This window comes from Colletotrichum scovillei, assembly GCF_011075155.1.
Source record: "Colletotrichum scovillei strain TJNH1 chromosome Unknown Contig00007, whole genome shotgun sequence".
NCBI classification, from domain to species: Eukaryota; Fungi; Ascomycota; class Sordariomycetes; order Glomerellales; family Glomerellaceae; genus Colletotrichum; species Colletotrichum scovillei.
The window spans coordinates 2,927,919-2,944,498 of record NW_023336265.1 but is presented as its reverse complement, the minus strand read 5'-3'; the positions used below and the strand labels follow the sequence as shown (position 1 = coordinate 2,944,498).

General features: G+C 53.5%; 5 protein-coding genes across 5 annotated transcripts; 1 reads left to right on the top strand and 4 right to left on the bottom strand.

Moving 5' to 3' along the window:
• Window positions 1-1,792: 1,792 nt before the first annotated feature.
• Window positions 1,793-4,063, bottom strand: HER10_EVM0007737 (uncharacterized protein; the record flags this gene model as incomplete). Its single annotated transcript, XM_035477282.1, has 1 exon — window positions 1,793-4,063. The coding sequence occupies one exon, from the start codon at window positions 4,061-4,063 to the stop codon at window positions 1,793-1,795; it is 2,271 nt and encodes a 756-aa protein (XP_035331616.1).
• A 1,803-nt stretch (window positions 4,064-5,866) lies between these two features.
• HER10_EVM0000565 (transketolase) lies at window positions 5,867-8,213 on the bottom strand (the record flags this gene model as incomplete). The annotated part of the gene is made up of 3 exons (XM_035470340.1): window positions 6,904-8,213; window positions 6,690-6,851; window positions 5,867-6,604 (listed from the first exon to the last, which is right to left on the bottom strand). The coding sequence occupies exons 1-3, from the start codon at window positions 8,200-8,202 to the stop codon at window positions 5,867-5,869; spliced, it is 2,199 nt and encodes a 732-aa protein (XP_035331153.1). The 5' UTR covers window positions 8,203-8,213.
• A 2,064-nt stretch (window positions 8,214-10,277) lies between these two features.
• On the top strand, window positions 10,278-11,293 carry HER10_EVM0008488 (short chain dehydrogenase; the record flags this gene model as incomplete). Its single annotated transcript, XM_035478006.1, has 3 exons — window positions 10,278-10,856; window positions 10,927-11,040; window positions 11,093-11,293. The coding sequence occupies 3 exons, from the start codon at window positions 10,278-10,280 to the stop codon at window positions 11,291-11,293; spliced, it is 894 nt and encodes a 297-aa protein (XP_035331665.1).
• A 770-nt stretch (window positions 11,294-12,063) lies between these two features.
• On the bottom strand, window positions 12,064-12,654 carry HER10_EVM0003286 (uncharacterized protein; the record flags this gene model as incomplete). The annotated part of the gene is made up of 1 exon (XM_035472968.1): window positions 12,064-12,654. One exon carries the CDS (start codon window positions 12,652-12,654, stop codon window positions 12,064-12,066), a length of 591 nt encoding a protein of 196 aa, XP_035331344.1.
• Window positions 12,655-14,180: 1,526 nt separating this feature from the next.
• Window positions 14,181-14,892, bottom strand: HER10_EVM0008219 (uncharacterized protein; the record flags this gene model as incomplete). The annotated part of the gene is made up of 2 exons (XM_035477750.1): window positions 14,181-14,384; window positions 14,431-14,892. The coding sequence occupies 2 exons, from the start codon at window positions 14,890-14,892 to the stop codon at window positions 14,181-14,183; spliced, it is 666 nt and encodes a 221-aa protein (XP_035331648.1).
• Window positions 14,893-16,580: the final 1,688 nt, after the last annotated feature.

Genomic DNA, 16,580 nt, shown 5'->3' with positions numbered 1-16,580 from the left:
CGCGAAAGAATTTTCCCCCTCTCAGCCTCCCAATTCTAACGGTATTAGAGACTAGGAAGTATATGGCTACGAACAACGTTGTATGCATTTTCTATATGCAGGCGGAACCGTCCTTCTCGCCCAACCTCCGGATAGGCTTGTTTGCTTTACGCAATTACTTGGGACTCTGGGAGAAAAAGCCAAGGTTCCGGCTGCGAATCCGGGGGGCTATTGCCGGAGGGGTTAGAGTCTCTAGAGACTAAACGGACAGGGACAAGGGTGAAAATCGCCGAGTTTGGGCCATGGCGTAAAGATGCGTGGAGCTGCCTTCTGCAGGAAAATCAAGGAAGTTGAAAGCGCTTTTTTGTTTTTCACTGCGACCGGTGGGATTTCACCCGTTCACCCTCTTTCTGTGCCTCTTCGGTGCTCCGGCTCCCTCCGAGGCGTAACGCCAACAACGGCCGACCAGATATGGCTGAACAAGACTCCCTTCGCGTGTCTTTTGAAGCCGGCGTCGACGCCCTCCCATAATTATTATTCAATTCCAGGAAAGGCTACTCGTAGCGCCATATTTGGGAAGAAAGTAAGCAGGTTGCCGCTCAGCCGCTGGACAAGACCTGCGGCTCGACCTGCCACACACACTCTGGCTCCAAACCACATTCATCAACCCTTGACGGACTTTTCTCCGATCTTGTCGCCAATGCGAATCTGTCCAAGCAGAAGCGAGCATTCCTCTTCCCCGTCTAAGCAAGATCCCTGTGACTTGATGGTGAGACAGGTCTGCTTGCTGCGGGATGATGAACGCCGCAGTGGCAGCACCAACTAACTTGGTGCTACAGCAATCAACGTGGTAGTCTTTCAAATGCCGGGACGCATGAGACCACATCTGATCAGCCACATCTCAAGGTACCTCATCTCGAATGCGCCTCGGGTTGCCGTCCCGATCGCATCACCTGTCGGGGGAAGTACATCTCAGCCATCTCATGGGTAGCGTAACTGTTAGGACCGGGACCATGCCAAATCACCCGCGCTTATTTCATCCCTCGAACCATCCCTAGCAGGAGAAGGGGAAATGAGGTCATCCTCGTACTTCTTGTCTCACCCCAGCAGGTCCCTGGTCACTCCTCCGCAAACCCGCATGAACGCCGCACCATGGGGAGGCTTCCGCCTGCCGTCAGTAAGCCGCTACGGAGTGCTTGGTCTCCGTAGTATTAGTAGTGTTACTCGCGGACAGCTTCCTGGGGATCGAAGAGGGTGGGAGGGGGGGAAGGGAAAGTGTGGAGATGATGACCCACGCCTTTGACCTTGGAAAAACCGTCTTGTCCCGACATCTGGACCCGCCAATCTCGTCCCATGGGGCAGCTTTCCTGTGACCAGATTGGATCCCAACGTCAGATTGTTAACCCGCGGGGGTGGTGGGAGGGGAGGAGGGGCACGGCGCTTGTTCTTTGATGCTAGCCTCGGATTCCAGCAGTTCGGAGACCGCGTGCCTGTCAACCACTGTGACGGGTCCTTGACTGAGTCGCGTGGTTTTTTTGAAGTAATGAGGTATCAGTAGTAACGGTAATGCCACGCGCGGTAGGTATTCTTCATAGACTTGATGCTGATCCGATACTAGAGCCGACACTGAATATTGACGCGTTACGTGGAGGTCTCGTTGCGCCAACGCCTTCCCCAGCGGCTAGAGCTGCTCACACGAGATTTAGTGTCAGAGCACTTCATTCCATCTTTAAATCATCAAAGTAAAAGAAAGAGAGAGAGAAAAACGTAACGTAACGTAAGAAAAGTCTTTGTCTCGTTCGTCACCGGGATACTAACCGTCTCCCAAGTCACCCCAAAACTCCTTCAGGTCATCTGCCCTCCACTTGGTGCCCCATCCGCTCTCTGTCTCGATCTTTTCTAGTAACTCTAGTATCGCGCGATGCTCCGCGGGATGGCTCATGCAACGTCCCGCAATCCAAAGGGGCTGGACGCTGTTGGTCCACGCCCCATGGTGATGATTAGTCATTGAAATTCCGCAAATCTGCCTGGCGTGCCAGAGCGCTGAGCGAGGCCTCGGTGATAGTCGTAGCGAGGCTGGCCTATTCTGCAGCATCAAGAGTGACGCTGTGTGGTATAATTGGTTCCCTGAGATGGCGGCAGGGTTGCTGTACAGGATCTTCGGGAAGGGTTCCACGTCCGATGAGGGTATCGACATGATGTGCTGCATCTCGGATGGCCGGCGGCTGTGCCAGTCTTCGACATATCTCCAAAGCTTCATCCATCGTACTCGATATCTCATGTCATTTCTCGGCCCGTCAAAGAATAGTCCACCTGGATTGGCCTTGGCTAGTGGAGCAAGCAAGTCGAGAACCTGGGCACACAGATAGACTGCGTAGTTGGCCCACATATCGTGACCGGGGTTGGTGAGGAACAAGCCAGCGTCTGTTTCGAGATCGACAGGTGATGCCCAATGGCTGACGGGTATCAAGGTCTTGACCGACGAGATGAGGCCACCGCAGACGTCCATTCGGACAAAACACCAAAATAGCGCCTGCTCGACGCCACCCACGAAACCGTTCATCCCGACGGCCTCCATCAGACTGGCGCAGCCGTCGAGATGTCTGCGCCAGGCTTTGGGGGAACAGCTGGCCATCTCTAGAACGCAGAGCACAACGCATGAGGCTATAACAGCTGTCGTTCGCGTCGGCAGTTGGGGTAAGAGTAGGTGTATCGCTTCTTGATAAAGAGCCAGGCTCTGGTCTGTAGGCCGACTCCTGTCTTTGAGCTCCATTTGCCGGGCTGAAAGAGCTAACATAGAATACCGCAAATGATCGTGTGACCGGGCCATTGTTGGGAGAGAATGCTGAAAGTGGCGCTGATTGTCGAACTTGTCCAGCCAGGGAGAGATCTCGTCCACCCAGTTCTTCCATAGCGCGCACTCCTCCTCCAGTGGAAGACGAGGGGGCTCGTGATCAGAAGATATCTCGCCAACTGTCTCGACCGCCTCATTCGACGAAGAAGGCCCGGAGCTGGCGTCGATGGATCTACGTCTGGAGTTCTGGCCAGAGGCCGGTGAAGCTGGTCTCGTAGGACCATTGGAGCGAACCTCTTGGATGAGATGGTTTCGCAACGTAGAATGGAGCTCGTGGTATGCCGAGCCCGGCAAAAAGATACCATCTTCGTAGGAGCCCTCGGGCGTGAACATCTGGTCCATAAAGTCAAACGGCGCATCCATCATAGGGTCAATGGGTAAGGTTGTGACTGGAAGACCGGTGACAGTGGAAACGGGAAGCTCGTGCGCTCCTTGGCCTGCGCCTCCCTGGCTTAGGTAGATGAGATTTGCAACAGCGCTGTCAGTGATGACTTGTGATGCTGAGGAGGGTGAAGCCTGGAAGTCCATGCGGTCGCCTGTCGGATGGGGTCCTTTGTCGCTCGCCGCATCCTCCCGCCGTGTCGAGGGTGTCAGAAGGGAGCCATAGCCCGGGATGGAGACGTGGTCCGTCGGTGCAGAGCTAGGGCCAGATGAAGATAATGTCCTCTTTGCTGTGCTCGATCCCGCAACAGATGCAGTGTTGCCGCCGGCCGTGGAGGTGGTGTAGGACACGGGACTGTCAAAGTTCTTTGCGTCATCGTCGTCGTGTTGCGGGCCGTGTATTCCGCTCTCGATGGGCGATATATCCGGTTCAAGCTCTCGATCTGAATCATAGTCGTGGAAACCGGGTGGTAGGTGATAGTCGCGGATGACCTCGCTGGTGACGTCGAGTATCTCAAAGTGACGACGAGGAGGCGGCCGCCGGGCCTTCTTCATCGACGGGTGATCCTGCAATATCGTCTGGGCGTTCTCGGCCCGGAATGTCACCTTGATACCCCATTCGCAAATCTCCTTCCGCCTTGAGCACCCACCGCAGGCCGGACGGCCCTCGTCACACTTGCGCTTCTTGCGGCGACAGTTGAGACAGCCCGTCCGGGTTCGGGTCCTCTTCTTCTTTGCCGGCGGAGGTCCATCGGCCGATGCCGTGGCCGGGTTGGTCGGGGGGCGTGGGCCCCTGTCATCGTCGACAACGGGAGACGGCTGGCGGTGCGTCTCGTCGTCGGCGGCCATGATGGAGTCGAGCTCATCGGCACGAGCTGTCGGCGTGGTCTAGACCGTCTGGACTCGGGCATCCGAATTCGCAATCCGTAAGCGCAGCGGCAACTCTCCGGTGTGGTGGAACTTGACACAAATCCGCCGCAGAACGGGTGGTGCCGGGGGTATGTCCCCCTCCACAATTGGAAAGAGATAAAAAAAGGGAAACTGGTTGAAAGTGGAAAAAAGGTTATGTGAGATGTTCGTGGAGCAAAAAGCGCTTCGACATGCGTTTCCACGGAGGAGCGGGCGCGGCTGTGAGTAGGTCGAAATGGAATGTGTATAAGGCAAGGAGAGGCAAAATAATATGGGCCACGTCGGTGAACCCTCAAGCCCCAATGGTCAGGAGCCAGGACTTGGAACAGCCGTTGAAAGTAGTGAAGGGTAGTAAAAGAGAAAAGGGTATCTTGCGGGATTGCGTTAGCTCCCCGGTCCGCAAGACGTGTGATATCAAACAGAGTTTACTATTCACATCTGCCGAGAGCCAGACATCCGCTGTACCCCGGCGCTTGGCAACATGCAGTCAACGAACTTCAGATCGACTTGTTGATGCCCAATGGCAGCAGCCTCTTCACAGCAATGTGATCGCAACTGACTCTCTGCTCTGCCGTTGATTACGATGAAGACTCGTGAGGGCGGCTGCGTATTTGGCTGTGGCTGAGGGAGCTATGGCACCCAGACAATTACAATGCCACGGGGAGGCAGACGGACGAAAAAACAGAGACACACGCATGAGGGAGAGATTCTGCGGGGAGAAAGTCTGGGGGAAGCTGTAAGCGGTGTCGGACGGACTCTGCTAAACTGGCGTCTCCTGTCTATCCGCAGCCGTCTGCCGTAGAGCTAACAAGATTGGCCCGGGGATGGCATGGGGCATCCTTGTTGACTCCGACTTGGGACAAACTCTGCACAGTCTCGCAGCCCCAAAAGCCCCCAACAGCCCTCGTCACGGGTGGCACTCCTCTTCTTGGGAGCTCCCCGTCACGCCCGTCAACCCCGCCATCCTTTCTTAGTCTCTCCGTCAAGCTAGCCGTGGGAGCGAAGGATGAGTTCGCCTTTGAGGCTTTGTGTTGTGGTAATTGTTGGAGTAGCACTCCACAAGCCCCCCACACCCTGTCAGCAAGAGGAACCGACGGCAACCCTCAAGCTTTTCTCACCCTCGTTCCAGATCCTCCCTTCGGACTTGCGTAAGATCTTGTTAAGCGTCGTCTCCGGTCTCGGTTTTCTCGGGCTCCAAAACAATCTTCTTCTGCAGTTTTGGGTAAGGTATGTGAGCTTGACGTGAAGACTAGATGAGAGTGAGTTGAGGCGCACGTCTATCTGTGAACTCATACGTTGGGCTCGGCTCTCATTCAAATCTCACCTGAGAGAGCAGCAATAAGAAATACAACCCCAAAGTGCGATCTTCACCACGTCAACCGCTCGAAATGAGCCCAATCAAACCTCACCCACAGCGAGCCATCTATGCGACAGCAGTTCACTCCAATGACTCGGGATGCAACCAGCTGACGGCCTGCTGCAGCGTCCCCGTCGTTCATACTTCCAAAAACGAACAAATTCGTGACTCTTTCGCACTCAATTATTATCGAGAATCAAGGGTGATCCGTGTTCTATGCAATTCCATTGCCAGCCGAATTCTCCCCCATTGCCCTGAACGCCGCTAGTGCCCCCATTTCCGTTACAGAACCCGCCATATCCAAAACTTTTCCGTCAAAAGAAAAACAATAGAACCACCTCATCTAAAAAAGGGGCTTTCATAGATGATTCATAGATGATGACGTCTTAATGGTGGTGAACAGGGTTAAGGTCGCGGAACTCGCCCCTGAGGCTGTCGACCCCGTTTGCTCTAACCTCCTCGACAAGCTTGGCGACCTCGGGCGCGATGACAGCCTCGTCAAAGCCAAAGTACTTGTACGCGTCGGGGCCGGGAAGAGAGTGTCCGAAAGTGCTCATCGAGTAGCCGGCGTCGGCGTATCGCTCCCACCCGTTGACGGCGTAGGCTTCGATAACGACGCGCGGCGCCTTGGAGCGGTACTGCAGCACCTCGCGCTTATACTCAATCGGCTGCTGGTCAAAGACGCGCTGGCACGGGAAGCTGACGATGCGGGCCTTGATGCCGTGCTTCTCCGCGAGCAGCTTGGCCGTCTTGACGGCAAAGACCATTTCCGCGCCCACGCCGATGAGCGTGACGTCGGCGTCCTGGGCCTCCTGGAAGACGTAGGCGCCCTTTTGCACGCCGTCGCGCGAGGAGAATTGGGGGTATTGCTCGAGGTTCTGGCGGGAGAGGGAGATGATTGTGGGGGCATCCTTGGCCTCCATGGCCAGGATGAAGGCGCCGGCCGTCTCTTCGCTATCGCAGGGTCGGATGTAGAGGAGGTTCGGCATCGCGCGGTAGAGGGCCGGCAGGGCGATGGGCTGGTGGGTGGGGCCGTCTTCGCCGGTTCCGATGGAGTCGTGCGTCGCGATGTGAATCTGTTGGAGGCGCTGGAGGGCACCCATACGCACACCAGGGGCGGCGTACTAATGAGATAGGTCAGAACACATCCGGAAGTATGGTAGATAGATTCCAAGAGGAGCGCTCGAAAGAGAAAGAGAGGTGGCTTACGATGTAGAACATGAAGAAACTAGAGGTGACAGGGAGGATGGTGCCCTTGTTGAAGGCAGCCAGACCGTTGGAGATGGAAGCCATGGCATGCTCACGGATGCCGTAGTGAATGTAGCGGCCGGAGTAGTCACCGTTGATGCCGCATGAAGTTCTCAAGTCAGGCTAAGGATTGTCAGTATCAGCCGTGGGAGTAGCTTCATCCTCATCTACTTACGTTCTGGAAGTCAACCTTGCCCTTCCAAATCATGTTCACCGAGGGAGACAGGTCCGCAGTACCGACCATCAGGTTGTTCACACCAGCGGCGATGGGGTTGCAGACCAAACCTGCAGACTTTCTTGAAGGAGTAGGAGTCGTAGGGAAGTCCTCCTTGGCGGGGATAAACTTGCGCCAGTCGTCGACCCATTCTCCAGAAACACGCTTCTTGAACTCAGCAGCGAGCTCCGGGTGCTCACGAGAGTATCCCTCTACCAGCTGGTTCCACTTGGCCTCGATTTCCTCACCGCGGGACACGGCCTGACGGAAGTAGTCATAGACCTGGTCCGACACAACAAAGTGCTTCTCAGGGTCCATGCCAAAGGTCTTCTTAATGTTAGCGACGTCGGCGGCACCAAACGCGGCACCGTGAGCCTTGGCGTCACCAGCAACAGCGCTGCCAACTCCAATGACGGTGTGAATGTTGATGAAGGTAGGCTTGTCCTTGCTGTTGCGAGCCTGGTCCATGGCGCGGACGATTGCCTCGAGGTCCCAGTTGCCGTCCTCAATCTCAATGACGTTCCAGCCACAGGCGCGCATCTTTGCGTTGACGTCCTCGGTGTTGCAGAGGTCGACGCTTCCGTCGCAGGTGATCTGGTTATTGTCATACATAACGACGAGGTTGTTTAGCTTCCAGTGGCCGGCGAGCTGGATCGCCTCCATGGCAACGCCTTCCTGCAGGCAGGCGTCTCCGATCATGCACCATGTCATGTTGTTGACGACGGGGAAGTTGGGACGGTTGTAGGTAGCGGCAAGGTGCTTCGTAGCAACAGCCAGACCAACAGCATTGGCGATACCCTGGCCAAGCGGGCCGGTCGTCACCTCGATACCCTCATGCTCGATCTCGGGATGTCCGGGGCAGATGGAGTCGGTGCGGGCAGAGTGATATGACTTGAGCTGTTCCATAGTCATGTTCTTGTAGCCGGTCAAGTGCAGAAAGCTGTACTGGAACAGACAAGTGTGGCCGTTTGACAAGACGAAACGGTCCCTGTTGAAGTAGTTTGGGTTCTTGGGCGAGTACTTCATGGCGTACTTCCAGAGAGATGTGCCAATGGCTGCCATGCCCATGGCACCGCCCGGGTGGCCGCCCTTGAACTGCTCACACAAATCGGCAATGAGACAGCGGAATGTGCGGAGAACGAAATCGACCTCCTTCTTCTCGGACTCGGTGAGCTGGAACTGGCTGTTGGTGCCATTGAGAGATTTGGCGGCGACGATGCCCTGAGCCACGGGCTCTGAGGGAACTGCACTGGGGGCCATTTTGATGTGTCGACGGGTTATTAAAGGATGAGGGTATCTCGGGTTTGTGGTTATGAGGGGTAGCAGTAGCAGTTGGCCGTCGGGTTTCTTGGTCGACTGTGCTCGGTATAGTGAACGTAAAGTAAGGGCAATACGTGACGCAATCGTAAGGAGGATGCAAAGAAGCACTTGGTATCAATGAATTCCTCTTGCTTGGGAATGAGGAAAGAATTCTGGCAAGAGATGATGAGATAGCAAAGACAAAGACGAAGGACATTTCATTGCGGCCATTTCAACAGATATAATCGTGGGCAACGGTGCAACTTGAGACCCCTCTGCGTGGTTGAGATGACCGCTTTGGGATGGAGAGTGGGATGGCCAGCAATGCGAAGCAGTGCAGTATCAGGAAAGTAGCGCTTAGGTTTTCCCTTTTGGGGTGAGATTGGACTCGGCAGAAGAACAGCTCCAGTGTCACTTGACGAAGCTGAAATTTAGTCTGAGGAAGCGTGGCTAGACTTCTAGAGACTGTATGTATTGTGTGCCCGTTTTGATCTCAGGGTGAGCAGAAGCGCAACAAGATATTCGGACGATGGGAAGCTTCCGAAAAAGTTGAGATTGGAACAGAAAATGAGTAATTCTGCACACCAATGATGCGTGGGATTTGCTGCGAGTACCTAACCCAAGACAATGGAAGATGAGGTGGGCAAAATGAATAACCGCAACAAAGAAAAAAAAAAGAGGAGGAGGGAAGAATGCCGAGCACTCGGGCGACTGAGTAGCTCTAGGGGATTGATGATTGGATGAAGCGGTTAAAGTGCGGGTCTTTAGTCTGTTCCCGCCTTGGCCCGTGCTCGACCATTTCGGAGATTCGAAGCGCCGCTGCAGTACGTTCCGAACACGTGCCACACTAGGTCCCTCAAGGTAGGTACAGAGTACAAGGACCTCTTACATAATCAGCCCTGACCACTCACCGTCTCGTCCGTCTTCCCCGCCAAAACACCCGCGGTTTTCCCTGTCCATCCTCCAAGAGTTTACGGAGCTCAAGTCGTCCAGTTCCTCCTGGTTGACGATCCACGACAGTCTCAAAGACTTTATTGGATTCGACGACCCAGTCTTACCTAATAAACATTTTCGAAACCCCCGCCAAAGGAAGAATGCAAACAGTTCTCAGTTCTCACAACCTACCTTAAGCTATGAGCTTCCACAATGCCCACTCTGCCGGCTCCCATTGCCGTCCCTTGAGAAAGTTACCCGTCCATCGCTTCGGCCTTCTCTCAACTTTGAATCGTTCCATCTGCGGCCCAAGCCGCCTCCTTATCGAAACATTGGGCTCCGATGGGCCCGGTGCATCTTGCAAATAAATCTCTCCGGAACTATTCTTGACTCTGTGGCTTCACATACAACCATAGCCGCCGAAACCTTATCCACGAACCCATCACGATTTACCTCTGCCGCACGCCCATCAGTCCAGTCGAGACCCTGAATTCCTCAGCAGATCCCAAACTTTCCCTTCGTGCCATGCTTGTTCTGTTTCCTTTCTCGGACGCTTGCCGACCTCTTCCCCTCGGCCCCCCATGTTCACCCTTCACCCCGCCATCTGCCAATCTGGCGTCCGCGTCCCGCCAAGAAGCGCTTCCACTTGCCCTTCCACCACCCTCCCCATTACACCCCTCCATTTTGTCACTCTGCGCGGACTCAATGCCGAACGCCGTCTCAAAAATTCCCAACTTCTCAATACACACAACATCCAGCCTGGGGCCCCGGCGTAACGGGACCTTCCATGGTCGAGGCTCGGCCGGCATCTCGCAGCTTCGCACGCTTCACACAACTCCAAGCGACGCCCGTTCGTGTCCTCTCCCGTTCACCCCGTACTTCCCGACGTCCATGGTCTCTCATATAACCATCCCGTGACCACAATGTTTTCCGTGTTTCGAGTCTCCTACCACCAGTTCTCTCTACTCATACTCAGTATTCCTTCACCTCATTCAACTTTCAACCTTCTACGTGAGCCATAGTCTGCCTTCGTAGCAACACGCATATTGTAATTCTCTTTCTTCGTCCGCCTTTCACTAAAGATACCCAATACTTCATTCACAATGCCTCCCGTAGCAGTAAGCGACATGGACCTCCCCGCGGAGCCCGTCCACCCCCTCCCCGAAGCAAAGGACCCTCTCGCCTCTTCCGTCGCAACACCTCAGCTCTTCTCTCTCGCCAACAAGACCATCGTCATCACCGGCGGCGGCCGCGGTCTGGGCATCACCTTCGCCCTCGCCATCCTCGAAGCCGGAGGCCACGCCGCCTGCCTCGATATCCTCCCAGAGCCCTCACCCATCGAATGGGCGCACCTTACCAAGCTCGCCACCTCCAAGAACCTTTCCATCTCATACCACAAGTGCGACATCACCGACGAGGACGCTACGGAAAAGGTCTTTGAGGAGATTGCAGACGCCGCCGACAGCCGCGGTGCTCCCTTCTGGGGCGCCGTCGCCTGCGCTGGCATCCAGCAGAAGATTCCCGCCCTCGAGTACCCCGTTGCCGACTTTGAGCGGATACAAAAGGTCAACGTCGTGGGTGTCTTTGTGACGGCGAAGCACGCCGCCCGCGTCTTGGTGAAGCGCAAGAGCAAGGGCAGCATCTTGCTCATTTCGAGCATGTCTGGAGAGATTGCCAACAGAGTAAGTATCTACACCCCGATCTTGAAGGTCTGGTTATCATCAGAACTTCTGGACTAACACTCTTCGCCAGGGATTGACATGCAGTGCCTACAACACCAGCAAGGCTGCCGTTCAGCAGATGTGCAGGTCGGTCGCTCAGGAATGGGGTCAATACGGTATCCGCGTGAACACTCTGTCGCCCGGTGTAAGTCCCACTCATCCACTATCACCGCGCTTCACTACTAAGTCATCTACAGTACATCCGGACCGCAATGACCGATCAGCTTTTGCAGGCCGAGCCTGAGGTTGAGACAACTTGGATGAGGGGAGCCCTTCTCCAGCGCCTGGGCACACCCGAGGACTTCAAGGCCCCGGCCGTTTTCCTCCTGTCCGAGGGCAGCTCTTTCATGACCGGTGCAGACCTCCGTGTCGACGGTGGGCACTGCGCCTCTGCTTAATTTCTCTCTCATCATGCGAGAATGCTCGATAAAGATTGTCTTGGATAAAACGGCGTTGGTCTCACGATATCAGATTGGGTTCCGACATTGGAAACCTCTCACCCCTCACTGCAGCTCGCGTTGGCAAGTTCACGCAGCCGCGAGGTAACGCAAATTTAGAAGTGTAGAATGAGAACGAATAGAGCGAGCATCAATAGCGATATCATCATGTTTCCAGACTTATGTTCGTGCCTTGAGTCTGAAACAGGAAAACACCAGGCACAAGCACGACGCACGACGAGTATTACGAATACATTCACCAAGTGATGGCACTTATTGAGGATGCACTGAGCTCTTATTGGGTATTAGCAGAATGCAAACGATGTGTCATCCATATAACGCCTTGAACGCCTAATGTAGTCTACAGCAGTCCATCTCTAGAGGCCTGTGGCTATTGCTTGTGTTTGCTCGGACCTCCCCATCAATCCAGCTCTATCGGTCAAGCAACCTCCCCAATGCTTTGCTTTTGACCAAGGTAGCTTCATGCAATAGGCATCCCTGCCTGCTCAGGCGCATTTCTCCTCATCATCCTGAATCTCCAATGTCGTTTTCGCCATTCTCGGTACATGTTGTACGCAGGTCTCGGACGGTGGTGGTCATGTTCGTAGAGGAGATCCCTGCTGCTCTAATCCATGAAGTGTTGTACCGTTGATGAAGATCATATACTCTCCACTCTGTCGTACACAGAACCACCGTGATCATGATGACTCCCTAGCAGCTCAGCAAGCATCCTACTTCTGCTGCTTCGGTTGCTTGTGGCAGGTGATTTTGCCCCCTTCATTAACCCAAAACTCATCCTTGGGCTTCCTGGATTCATTAAGATCCATTCCCAACCAGATCTTAGCCTGGACCACCTCACCGTTGTCCTTCTTACAATCGCAGGTCAAGTAGCCGCCAGCAGGCAACCCGTCCTTTGGCGCAAGAGTGCTGCCGACAGTGCACATGCCGCAGTGATCGCGAATCTTCTTCTCATTGAGATTATTCCACCCGAGAACGCCCTTGACGGGGTCAAAGATGACGCACTCGTCAACATTGACGTACGTCGGCTCGCCAAAGTTGCCATCTTTGTCGGTGCAGCACGTCTCGAAGAAGAAGTCGCCGTTGTAGGGGCCGAACTTGCCCTTGTAGGTGCGAGACTGGATGCAGCGTCCGCCGAGGAAGTCTACGCGCTGAATTTGGCGGTTGGGAAAGGTGTCGAGGCGCTTCAGGCAGAGTTCCGGATTAGCCGAGGGGGGGATGGAGATTTTGGCCGGGCCACCTTTGGCTGAGACTGTGTTGGTCATGGCAGCGATGGTAAGAACGAGGAGAGATGAGAACTGCATTATGATGGCGTTCGGGTTGTTTGAGCTGTTTGTTGGGTGTTGGTAGAGTGAGGTGGTGTTCTTGATGAGTGTGATGTGACGTTGGAGCAGAGCTGTCTGAGAATCTCAGAACGAGTGGATGAGTGGGTGGTGTGTTCTGAGATTCTGAGACTTGGTAGAAGAGAGAATGGGATTGATCAGAGAATCTAAGAATAATTACGGGAGAAGGACTTCATTTATATATCTATTCCTACGGTACCTCTGCTACCACCAATGTTATCGGAGATAGAATGAAGATTTCTCGGCCTCAGGAAGTTATGGTCAAGAGCATGTAAGACCCTTGGAAGCCTGTAAAGCCGTTGGAACCTGTAACCATAAAACGCCATTCGAATATCAAGGTATACTGGAATGGGTCGACGGGAACAAGTCCAAGGGAATGGGCGTCCTGGGAGTACACCACGTCACCTTAGACACAGATGTAGTAGACTTGACATAAATACTTCTTTAGCCAACATTAAACTCGTTGAAAGTGTCCCCGTGGAGCGCGTAATTGGCTCAGACATGTTCTTACTAAATAGTAAAGAGTTACATTCTTTGCGCATTCGTGCCCCTGATCCTAGGATACATGAACTAAAAGCCTATATGAAGAGCTGATTTGGAAAGAAGATGACTTGCGAGGATATTCTTGTTGACGCCATCCGCACTCGATGGGATAGCCTAGGCATAGATGTACGAAATGAGAAAACGCCCAAATTTCAAGTGCTACATTTTTAGATACAAGTCAAGCTATCAGAGAATCCGGTCTCCATTCAGTGAAGCGGATAAGCTCAAGGTTGACTCCATTCACGGTGGATCCCCCAATCTCACGATGTCCACGTTGCGGGCTGCCTGCAGTGGGGTTTAGGGCTTCACTTCCACAATCTTGACATCAACAACAGCTGGTCGGTTAGCTCAGTTGGTTAGAGCGTGGTACTAATATTTCATCAGAAATGTTGAGTAATGCCAAGGCCGGGAGTTCAAGCCTCCCACTGATCAATCTTTTGCTTTTGGTCATCAGGGTTGCTGCCAAATGCCTCAGACGCATCGTGGAGTCTTGGGAGACAAGTATTTGCATAGATGCGGGAGATCTTAGGCTCACAAGATATGTCAGACTCAATTTTGCCGCCAGGAAATGAGTCACGCGTGCTGTGAACCTCTGCGGAGACCTGTAGAAGTTCCAGTCGGCTTGACCATCCATCAAAGTCTGCTTGATTCATGATGTGCCAGGAACTACCTTATGTAAAGTCACAGAACGGACAAAGTTGTTACATAGATGTGTTGAAATCGATTGTTAGTTGGCCCGAACAGTTGTTCATCCGTGAAATGAGGCTGAGCCCACGGCATCCCTTCCACCAAGAGACAGCTATGCGAGTATTAATTACTGTATGAAAGGCCTGTCTGTACCTATCAACACGCTTCCAAAACATCCTTGACTCAAAGCTATGTGTGTTATTACGTCTCGCTATTTATCATTTCCCCTTTATCCTTGAAACCTTCTAGTTGTCTGGTCACATACTCATGGGAGACACAACGTCATATTGGTCTTCTTTCCTCGTCGCGTCAAGCTCATACCTAGGTCTAGCGCCATCAAGCTCGACAGTTCGCTCGACTGTCTCCAGCTCACTTGGGCGCCGAGTACCCTTATAGAAGTATTTGGCTTCAGGCTTGCCGCGTCCCTCTTCCGTATCCCCAGTCAGCGTAACTCCTCTTGGCTTCAGGCTTGCCGCGTCCCTCTTCCGTATCCCCAGTCAGCGTAACTCCCTCTATCGTCTTTTGCTTCCTTTTTCTTATGAAGAGGATACCCGCGACTATCAGGGCGGCACCCGCCACGCATCCGACTGCTGCTCCAACTTTGACTCCGATTGGGATTCCGGTCTGCTCTTCGCTGGCCGGAGATGTTGTGCCAGTCGACTCAGACCGGGTGCCTGTGCTGGATGCTGTGCCTGTTCGGGTCCCGACAGACGTTGCGTTTGGTGTAACCGAGGATAAAAGTGTGGACGTAGCTGTTGACAGACCAACCTGCGTTGCAGTCAAAGAGCATGATGTGGTAGTAGTGAGGATATGTGCCCAGTAGTAGCTAAGCTGAAGGGTGGAGATAGATGTCGCCGTGCAGAAGTAGTTGGCGGTGCCATTGTCCCGATACACGCCCTTGTAGTCTGGCTTGCAACACCATGCGCCAGTGTCTGGCTTATCGTTGACAGTATCATTTGCTACCCACATACTCCATGATGGATCAGGGCACTGGGCTGTTAGTACGATACTCGTTTCGGTGTATCGCACTGGGGAACGGTGCGAGGTACCTTGGGGTGAGTATATGCCGAGGACGAGCAGTCGGTGGAGTCTGACAAGACAAAGAGCGTCAGCAGATGATGCGAAGTGAGAAAGATATCAAGATGTGTTCACGAACCTGGGCAGCAGTAGTTCCCATCGTAGCTGCCGTTGCCCGCACACGACAGCCCCGAGGGACAGCATCGAACTTGGAGTCCTCCGGCTTTTCCACATTCAAAAGGGGCATCCTGAGGACAGGAAGAACTGGGAAACCGAAGAGACCAGCCGCCAGCATAGTTGCATTCTTGAGCATAGGCCACATGTATGGCAAAGAGAAAGGCACTGAGCATAATTCGGAAAATGGGCCGACAAGGGCTTGCACCGGGACACGCGACAACCATGCTGTTGAACAGAAAGCAACTTTAAACGCTAGCAGTATGTATAATATGTGTGACTAGAAAGACAGATGGACTAAGTCCGGAAGACGGAAATCGCGGGGACTGCTCTGATATTCAACAAGCCGCTGTTGGAAACCAAGGGATACGTAGGCGTGTATCTCGGTCGCCTATGACGGGAGGACGGGAGACTACCCCTCTTCTCTTCCAAGTCAGCCCTGCAAAACAGCGACATGCGACACAAACCTCGAATCGATTGGATAGAATCTGAGATAAGTCTACTTTAGCTATGCCATGACCGCTGCAAGTTTCTTATTGTGTCCTACCGAGGGCTGGAAAGGGATACCGCTATGTTGTGCATATTCATATCGCCTTGTGAGTGGACAGAATATCAGCCACTCCAGAAATCCAGCCCCTCGGAATGCAAGAGGGACAACGATAACCAAACTTCAGGTCAGAAATTAGCGCAGGCAACGGCCTCTAGAGAACGGCTGGGTGTGGCTTCCTAGGCAGCCGCCACCACATATCAATGATGTTCGCTACGAATGAAGGAATACCACTGACATGAATTTGAAGTCCGATGACTCGTAGGGCTTGAATCTGGCCTTGCAATTCTTCATCGTTCTACATCCCTCCGTAACGCCATCTTCTACTTTGGGAACTTCTAAACCCTAAGTCAAACCCCCCACTTCCCGGCACCCCCCTGTTTCTGGCACCCACAAAAACGCGAAAATCCACCACAACGCAATGCCCACCCCCAACCTCCTTTTATCACAACATTTTCAATTCGAGTCCAAATGGGCTCATTTTTTGCACATACCTTCTTCTATATCTAATGCCTCAATATACCGAAGATCAGCTTCGTCAGGCTCTCGAGGACATCTCAAACGGCAAGAGTCAAAAGAGAGCCTCATTGGCACGATCAACCCTCCAACTACTCCAAGGTGGTCAGACTAGGAAAGTGGCTTTTGCTGACTGGCAGAGGCTGTCTCTGACCAGAGAGTAAGCTGGCACAATGGGTTCGCATTCAGGCTTCGCTGGGCCTCGCACCAACGCACCAACAGGTGAAGGAATTCGCAGAGCGAGTTCTGGCTGCTGCTGGGGATACCAAACCATTAGGAAAAGGCTGGATCTATGCCTTCGTGAGAAGGAACCCTATCATTAAGGTTCAGAGAAGTCGTTCCATCGATTCTAGACGCGTTAATGGGGCATCTACTGAGGTCATTAGGAACTGGTTTAAGTTCC